General features: G+C 45.0%; 1 protein-coding gene across 1 annotated transcript; it reads right to left on the bottom strand.

The window, feature by feature from the left end:
• Nucleotides 1–1,867: 1,867 nt before the first annotated feature.
• On the bottom strand, nucleotides 1,868–5,629 carry LOC135806051 (histone acetyltransferase KAT8-like). Its single transcript, XM_065320198.1, has 2 exons — nucleotides 4,362–5,629; nucleotides 1,868–2,737 (listed from the first exon to the last, which is right to left on the bottom strand). Exons 1-2 carry the CDS (start codon nucleotides 5,478–5,480, stop codon nucleotides 2,567–2,569), a joined length of 1,290 nt encoding a protein of 429 aa, XP_065176270.1. The 5' UTR covers nucleotides 5,481–5,629; the 3' UTR covers nucleotides 1,868–2,566.
• Between the last annotated feature and the right edge of the window lie 3,812 nt (nucleotides 5,630–9,441).

Consider the following 9,441-nt stretch of genomic DNA (forward strand, 5'->3'; position numbering starts at 1 on the left):
CGTTATCTCAAAAGTTCTCGCTCGCTAAACCTTGATGTGGGCACAGCACTTCGAGCGAGTGCTCAAAACCGAAAATCAACAAAAAAACAGTGCTGACGGACATTTTCGAAAATCCGGTAGATGTTATAACTCTTCCGGTATACCGGGACGAAAGCGAGGTTTCCTGGATTTTCCCGGAAATTCCGGTAGGGTTGGCAAGTATGAGGGTGGGCACTGTTGCATACATTTCCAAAGGGGTCGAGCACCCGTCTGCAGTACAGTACGGCATCACAAAGTCATACGAGGATACAACCAATCACTTCCCTGACAAGAAGTCAGGGAGGGGCGGATGGGAGAGACGAGGCGCTCTGGCGGGGTTTTACGGTAGTAAAGAATCTGCTTTAGTATGTGTACTAGTACCCTGCTACTGCCCGCTAGCCGCTTTGTAAAACTGAAAGAGAAGAAAATTTAATGTTCTGTTGTTTCGATGTTATTACACCTCTGAGACGAGATTCTACTTTCCTCTAACATGTACCAGCTCAACCAGGTTGAAGTCGGTAGATGTTGGCAGAGGTACTGTATTTTGATTCGTGTGGCCATGAGAACGGGCTTCCACCAAACATCGTATCGTACTGCGAAATCGACGTTCTGCCGAATTGTGTAGATCTGTGTTTATAAACTACTAAGTTATCTACCGTATTTTCTTTTCCAACATCCGCTTTACTCTACTCTACCAAGTAGACCAAAACGAACGCAGCCTAGTACACAATTCTTGCGCACGGTGTTCAACCTCACTCCCATCAACAGCATCAGCAACGCAACCATTTATTCCCACTTTCCAACATCCACTCTACTCTACCAAGTAGACCAAAACGAACGCAGCCTAGTACACAATTCTTGCGCACGGTGTTCAACCTCACTCCCGTCAACAGCATCAGCAACGCAACCATTTATTCCCACTGGCCGCTCCGTATCAGCTTAGACTTTTTGTTCGTATTTTCCGTTCACTAAAATTAATGACCTCGCAAGCCCCCTACTCTCTAGTTGTTTTTCGTTGCGCAGTGCATCGTCACACACAAACTCCTGTACACGCTCTCAAGTTTCTAAAGCCCTTGCTCTTCCCCCTGCTTCGGTATAGTCTTTTTTCTCTTAGCTTTCTAGGCTCAGATCGTTGGAACTCTCTACCTGCTGACATTCGCCTATGCACATCTGTTTCTCGCTTCCGTTATCTTGTATTGGCACATTTAGAGTACCCTGTAAGAAGGCCTTATTATTAGGCCTGTGGGAATTGCCCTATCAAAAATTTAATACCGTAAAGTACCGTCAAGAGTACATAACCCCCCCCCGGGTTATGTACTCTTGGTACCGTTGATCCGCCCCCCACGCCATGTCGCTTCCCAGCTGGATTTTCGGCAGGGGGCGGGAATTAGATCAAGGCTGTCAAGTGCAGTACGATGTACAACAACGTAGAAGTTCAGACTCGATGTGCTGGATTGTGCACATTTTCATCCTGGATTGGCAAATTTTGTGTACAGCAGTGCATGCGTCGGTTCAACATCGTATTTTCGTTGTATATGCCGAAGTCGCTTCACAGGTAGAAAATCGACAGGGGGCGGATCAACGGTACTTTACGGTAATAATAATATAAATTCGGAACGACGCTTCACGCAGCTTCATTATAGCAACTTAGATTGTGGCAACACTGGCCAACACTCAGATGCACTGCTTCTTCACACAGTTGAACAATTCTTCTCTCTTCTCAACGTTTCGGTCACTCTGACCATCTTCAGGAATAATAATAATAATAATTCAGCAATTGCGCAAGGCCAGTGCACCTTATACTGGGTACACATTTCCCCAAATTTCAATGCTGGAAACACAAAACAAGCTTTGTATGAGGGAACTCTCCCTGCAGTATATCTATGATCAATATGGAACAACCACAACCACAACCACAACAACAACAACAACAACAACAACAACAACAACAACAACAACAAAAAAGCCACACCAGAGTATAAATCGTAAAATGCGGACATGATTGGAGGACACAATAAAAGGGAATCACGACAAGCTCCATGAATACCAACATTACATCATCAACAAGCAAACAAAACAAGACCAACGTAACGTGAATCTCAGTAAATCGAGCAGCGCACAGCATCAGCAGCATTGGAGTAGTACATATATAATACGGGACATCAGCTTCAGCAGTTATAGCACCATGTTCATAAGCTTTTTTAAAGTGTTAAAAAGCAAACACCTGAAGAGGCATGCAGGTAATTAAAGTAAAGAAACCTATCCTATATGCTGTCAGACGGAGAGAAACAGTGAATGCGAAGGGATACACAGCGACTCCACTGCCATTAAAAAAAGTAGGCCTACACCCCATGCATAACGATTCAGCTTCTTAGCATAGCATAACGACAACCAATAATATGCCAGAAGTGTTCAGAACAACAGGCAATGGAATGTGAAGACAAAAGTGAGGACATATAACCTAAGCTAAGCTTCCTGCCAGAGGAGAGCTGAGTTACAACAAAAGCAGTGTGCCTTGACAGAGGCAATCACTATCAAGAACGGTATGTCAGTGCTTCTTTAGCCGAGGAGTACGTGCAAAGGGCTCCCACCTTAGTGCTCCTGCATCAACCAAGAGAGTGGGTGGTTTGTAGTTTGCACCACGGAGGTGATCGTCAACATTCTTTGGTGGAATACACACCACATGTGCTCCCTTCCAGTACTTGATCATATTGATTGACTGTGCAGAAGAAAAGACAAATGTAGGCCACATCATCAACAAGGTTCAAGGAGACTGCCATGCATCAATCCGATTCATCTGCCAGATATTCCCACTCATGAGTGCATATGACGAGCGTTTGCTGTGTGCCACCAAGTAACATATCGCAGCCTCTTGACCCACTTCAGGCTACTAAGTATTCCGGCCTTCAGCCGTTCCAGAGCCGGGCTTGCTCGCATTCATGCAAGTCATCATACCGACCAGTATGATGCAGTGCACACTGCAATACTCCATACTCCATTATTGGTTCAAGGAGGCTGCCACACATCATTCATCTCTTCCCATCGAACATGGTCCTGTTTCACGGTGTTATGCATCAGCTGATGATGTTGCATGAGGCGGCAGTAAGTCAGTGACCTCTTTGAAGAGCTGCATGCATTTACGTATGATTCCATTGCAATCGAGTAACCGCTGAACATCATCAGTGAAATATGGTTGTGTTCGATTGGGAGTAAGGGTTGAATGATGCAGCCTAATCGGACCAACAGTGGTCAATCTACTACAGTGGTGGTAACTGAAATCCGACCCCTGATTTCCGTGCTCGACTTCAGCACCGATTCTACAGTCCATTCAGAAAAAGATGGACTTCTAGCTTTTGGCCATAAATGGGTCAAACGTTGAGTTTTTTAAGAATTTTTTTCTGCAATCCCCTATGGAATCCTCTTCCAATTATGTTTCTGAAGTCTATTTCTCCAAAAAGCAAGCCATAGTGAGAATAGGATTTCGGCCAGGTTTTGCCCCAAGAGCACTGAATTGGGAAAATCCATCAAAATCCAGGCCGTTTGACCATGCCTGCAACAGTGCATTGTACGGTTCGAACCCCAGTTCAGGTACCCTTTTTGGACCCTTTTTCAACTTTCAAATTTCACAGCACTGCACTATGTACGATAAAATCTTGAAAAATCGCCTAATACGGGAGCTCGCCAGAGCCAATCTTTTTGTGAATGGACTGTAGTGGTCTCTCTTTGGTAGCATACACGCGCGTGCCGTGTCTTTGCAATGTGAGCGCACCGTGCTGGGGTCGGACTTCAGTTTCCGCCACTGTAGTGGCGCCCAGAAGACTACAGGTTGTTGCTCCAAGGAAGCTGTGATGCCCCGTTCGCCCTATATTCCCAATCGAATTTGCACACCTCCTGAAAAGAGTATGCCCTACTAGATAGGATTCTTGCAGAAATTTACATCACTACTTTCTTGTGGAAACCTGGATGAAGATGAAACTTTCAGTCAACTCAGCACCCGAAAGATTACAAGCATTGATATTTCGAGTTACATAACCATACTTCCCCTTTGAAATGTGTGATGCATGAGCACTTATGCAAAGTGATAAGAAACCTTCCGCTGCTGCAGCGAAGGCAGAGAAGTGTGATCATTTATAATCTATGTTCAACATGTGGCTGGGGGAGGGGGGGGGGGGGGGGGGCAAATAACCAACGTTCTACACCACCACTACCACCATCAGCATCATTACACAGGTACCTGGAACCTTGCTGCATGCACTACAAAACAGAAAAGAAAAAGAAAACTACAGCTAGGCACATGGACACAGCAACATTGACACACGCACACATGCACCAGTGCAACTCACCTGCAACGTATCGATGATATCACATTCCTGGATGGACGTCATGTCACTGAGTGTCTTAACGCTCCAAGTACCGTGCTTCTCATAGTGCTTCTGGCGCAGAATGTCCAGCAGCACCCATGTCCAATAGCTACGATAGCTCAACTTTCCCAAATCAGACAGAGGCTTCTCGGGCGACCCAACAACTTTCTCAATCTTCGATAGTTCGTAGCTGAATGCAATCATGAACTTGCCATAGCCTTTACGTTGAAAAGGTGGTAAAGTCATGATGCATGCAAGGTTGTAGTTGTCGGCTGACTCTTTCTCCTTTGAGAAATACCCCACCATGTGAGCACCATCACGTTCCACCTCACACAGCACATAGAACAGAAACGGCTCGACATCAAAGTAGAGAGTTTTGTGGTCCAGGAATAACTTAGCTACTAGACAGAGATTCTGGCAGTACACCTTCTGCACTTTGCCATCCACCTCATACACGGATATCGATCCCTTCCGATAAATTTCTTTCCCAGGTGGTTGACGTCTCTGACATTGAGGAACATGATAGCGATACGTCTTCTCCAACCGCATATACTTCAAGCAAAATTCGCAGATCCACAGCTTCGGCATTTTTCCATACTCGTCAGGAAAAGGAGCAAAGTACCAAGTATCAATTTCGAAACGTCCAAACTGTACTTTATCCACATACTTGATTTTGGTGATAGCTTCGTGCTCTTTTTCTAGCGCAGCCGTGGTGGGATCCATCTCGGCAATAGATTTCTGGACATGGTTGATTTCATCGTGCTTCCGCTTCTGATTGCGAGTTAGAGTACCTCTGTCAGGAGCATCATTCCCGTCCACACCTAGCAGATTTCCATCATGCTCTCGTTCAATTGGAGTTTGCTCGTTGACACGACTTCGGGGCACCCACTCGTCCATGCGACGATTGAAGCGCTCAAAATGAACATAATACTCCAATTGATCATTGTCTAATGTTCGTGTATCGATCACCTCAGCATTCTCCCAAACACCTTCTCTGAGAACTCTGAATGTCTTTCCGACGACGGTGGAAGAATTTTCAGAGGCACCATTCTCTCCTACCCTTCCACCATCTTGTGGTGGCTTAATAGGCTTTCCACTCATGCTATAGAGTAGAATGACATGATAAACTCAAAAGAGAGCTACGACGCTCCCATTGTCAATAGTAGACAAGAAGAAGTCAGTTTGCAATCAACTAGAAAAACACAAGTCTCCACTGACAAGACTGTAAAAACGTAAGACGAAAAAGCTGTTGTTCAACGGATAGATCGCAACAGTTACTAATTTTTTTTGTAGTAACGTTTTTTGCATATGCACTGACATGACGTAGCACAAGAAAAGTAATGAAGTCATAAAAATGAAGAAGTAATCGCTCATCCACCAATACATAATATGTACTACATCACGTTCAGGTCCGTTCACGCCAGTCGATCGTCTGGCTATACTACTATTACTACTAAGGGGTCGTCCGTAAATATCGAACTTTTTTCACAAAACGAAAATTTCGTTATGGGGTGGGAGGGGGTTGACCAATTTCGTTTCAGAAAACATTGATTCATGTACATGGCCGTTGTATATACATGTATATCAACATTTTTTACGTTCTGAGGAGGAGGGAGGGAGGGGTTGGGTCTAAACTAAAATAATTCGTTTGGTGAAAAAAGTTCGATATTTACGGACGGCCCCTAATACTAGGGTGAAAAATGACCCGAATCTTTGTGCAAAATGAAGATGACGACGCCGCTTTTTCCTGTGACCATTTTTGAGCAGAATCACCATTTTGATCGTCGTCGATTTGGCATGGAAGACTTTCATGAATGCTATTGTAACTAATACTTGGCCTGCTTAGGGCTAGGATAGTCCCTAAACAAAATCTGGAAGCCGTTCTCCCAGAGATTTTTCCGTCATGTTGCAGCAGAGTCACCTTTCTCAATTTTGCGTCGTACAAAATAATTAATTTATGAGTTTTGGATGCCAAAATACTTGATGGCGTGAGAACCAATAAAGAACTACCGGACACCGCCCAGACCTCAGGTATGTGTAGTTCATTGTAGGCTGCTCATAAAGCAAAAATTGTCTTGATAGTAACTAATCACTTGCCCAAAAATTTGGCGAATTTTTCCTAATACCCTTACCTGAGGGTGCGTTCTTATATTCTCTAGCTTCTAGAAGAGAAGAAAAGAGAAGTCGAAGAAACTGGGATTACTCAAGAACGGGTCTCGAAGAATTCGGAGATATTTTGCACATGTCAAGCAAAATGAAGCGCCAAAGGGGCCGCGATCTTGAGTGATGAATGTAGTAATGCACGTGTGCGTATGCGAAATGGGAAATGCGTACACTAATGATGAACACGTGCCTTTTAGTCGTAGTTCGCATGCGCTGATCCCAAACCGCGGGAATCTCCAAGTTTCAACCACCTCTGAAGCTTGGAGAGCTTGGAGAGCTTTGGAGAGCCTCCTAAAAGTCGGAGAGGATATAAGAACAGCTCTCGAACTTTTCGGAGAGTCTCCAACTTTTCCGAGAGGATTTAAGAACGCACCCTTAGTTGCCAATGCACGAGAATCACGAAAACTAGTTTGGCTGATGGATTTCTGATTTTCTTCTCGTGAGGCCACGTCGTTTTTTTCTATGGGTGCGTTTGGTTGGTACGATCTAGAACAGGATCGAACAGCTGGTGCACATGGAGCAGCCTCATGTCAACCAAACGGTACTCCAGAAACAGAGCAGATTTTTGTGAAAAATGTGCCAAACTTGGGGCATGATCGATTGGGCGAATCCCGAGCAAGTGTGCTCAGAGTGAGCGTGATCGTTTGGTCGAATCCGGAGTAGGTGTACTTGGAGTGGAATCCGACCACACCAGCCCCCACACCGGGAGTGGCTGGAGTGGAAATGGACTTTGCCGTTTTTGGACAGCTTTTCACAGAATCTTTGTACGATATGCGTACATTTTGCGTACTACACCCTTGTTTTGTTCGATTGGGCCAGCGTTGCTCGGACCACACCGCCTGCTCGCACTCAATCCAGATTCGCCAATCGATGACACCATTGGTGCATTTTTCAAAATGCGTATGGGTCACCATGGTCACTTTGTACGGTACAACGAATCCAACCCAAAAGCGTATGCACGTGATCATTTGGGACCAAAATCGATGTTCCCGCCAGATTTCACTGTGAAAAAGTGAAACTGCTCGGTCTGCTCCGGCCTGGAGGCCGGAGCAAGCAGAACATGTTCTGGCCGACCCAGAACAGGTGCAGTCCCAACCAAACGCACTGTTCTGGTGAATCCTGTTCTAGTTCGTACCAACCAAACGCGCCCTATGTTTCGCGTCACCTTATTCGATGAAATCAATGAGGGAGGGCGAAAAAAATAAAAAAAGCCATCCAAAAAGAAACAGTGTACGTGCATTGCATTTGTGTACACTAAAGCGACGCGGCACTGTTACAACTACAATAATATCTTTATTAGGATGACCCAGAGGCTTGTCGCCTATCAAGGGGTTCACTGCTTTGAAGGATGTACATGTACATGTACACGTATGAGCTAAAGTGAAAGTAGTGAAAAGTTGTGCAGCGTGAATGCGTTGGGGAGCACACGGGGGGGGGGGGGATGTACATGAATACATGAGTGTTACATTGTATATGTATCTCCTCTGCCATGCTTGTTGTCCAAACACAGGCGGCATGATGATTGTGTGACTTGTGGCCCAGCTTATGTACATGTACATGTGTGTGAGCTGAGTACAATCATGCGATAAATAGAACAAATATTTAGTTGATGCCAACATAATAGTTAGTTACCACGGCTGTTAGCTGCACTTGGATCGCGGCAACTTAGTTTTCTGCACGTGAACCATGAAAAATCAATGCATGCTCATGCATAACCAGTCAGCTGGCCTGTTCGCCCACACATTTGACAGGTAACAATTCCATCAAATTTGAGATATCGCTTCGTTCTAAGTCTCAAAACAGTTCTAAAGTCACCAAACCACGCTGGTATTCGATGGCTGTTCAATGTTAACATCTTCAGGAAGACTTCAGCCGTTTCCCGAGAGTTTGGGCATCGTTGCCGTTATTTTTCACAGTGTTCTTCTTCCTCCTGTCTGGAGCTGCAATTGCATCCTGGAATTATTTGAAAGGTATTTCGTGCGGGCTGTGGGGGGTTCCAACAGGCATAAACTGACATCGCTATAGGATAACTGATAACTTTCACCCTTCAAGGAGGTAGAGCAATGAGAATTTTTTTGTGGCGGTCGTCCAATTTTTGTGGCGGTCGTGGCTGTATTTGTGCACTTCCAATGCATTCATTCTGCCTGATACTACTCTCTACTGTATGGGAATCGTTGTTTAGGCACAAGTAGCTGTCTTATTTGGTAGATCTGCTATTTTCAATCACTTGGGACACTTTGTCTAGCCTATTTTGTCTTTCGTTCGTGCCATCTATCAGTTCTGTGAGGTGCCTTGGCCTGTATTTGTGAAGTTCCGAGTAAGACCCTAATTCTTGACTGGAGTCACGACTTGAATTGTATTTGCTGGGCGAGCCCTCGTTCGCGCAGTTGTCCTTATCGTAATAGTCAATATCTGCTTGCTGGACGGACTAGCGGCTAGAATAGGGATGACCAAATCATGGTCCAAGTGTGTGTTAGTACACGATTATTGTTTCCATCATCGTGAAATGAGCGTTGTGGAATTGCAGTCGTCTGCCTTTGGCACTGAGGACATGAGGAGAGTTGATTGTTACTTCTGCTCAGCAATGAAGTGATCATCAGCTCTTTTTGTTCTAATTATTGAGAGGACATACCGGCATCGCAATCAAGTAAAGATTAGGCAAGCCTCGCCGACCTCCAAAGAGAGTCGAAGATATTTTCTCCAAATGCAAAGACGATCTTTGTGAGTTTGTGACTTGCATTTGCGTGCATACATGAGCAAGTCACGGACCACGGCACGTGCGCGGTTACCATGCCATCTCGAACCGACGCCATCTTTCTAAGTTGCCGCTTCTTGACAGCCGTGTTACGTGTAACAATCATGTTCGGGTTTTTTTCCCTTTTGGGTTATATTTTCCGGT

Source organism: Sycon ciliatum, chromosome 1 (assembly GCF_964019385.1).
Source record: "Sycon ciliatum chromosome 1, ocSycCili1.1, whole genome shotgun sequence".
Classification (NCBI taxonomy): domain Eukaryota; kingdom Metazoa; phylum Porifera; class Calcarea; order Leucosolenida; family Sycettidae; genus Sycon; species Sycon ciliatum.

Bases quoted from the DNA above. Each gene is read 5' to 3' on its own strand.
- LOC135806051 (XM_065320198.1), bottom strand. From the start codon at position 5,480: ATGAGTGGAAAGCCTATTAAGCCACCACAAGATGGTGGAAGGGTAGGA. The intron at 2,738-4,361 runs GTGAGTTGCACT...TCTTCTGCACAG, and splicing joins ATATCATCGATACGTTGCAG to TCAATCAATATGATCAAGTA.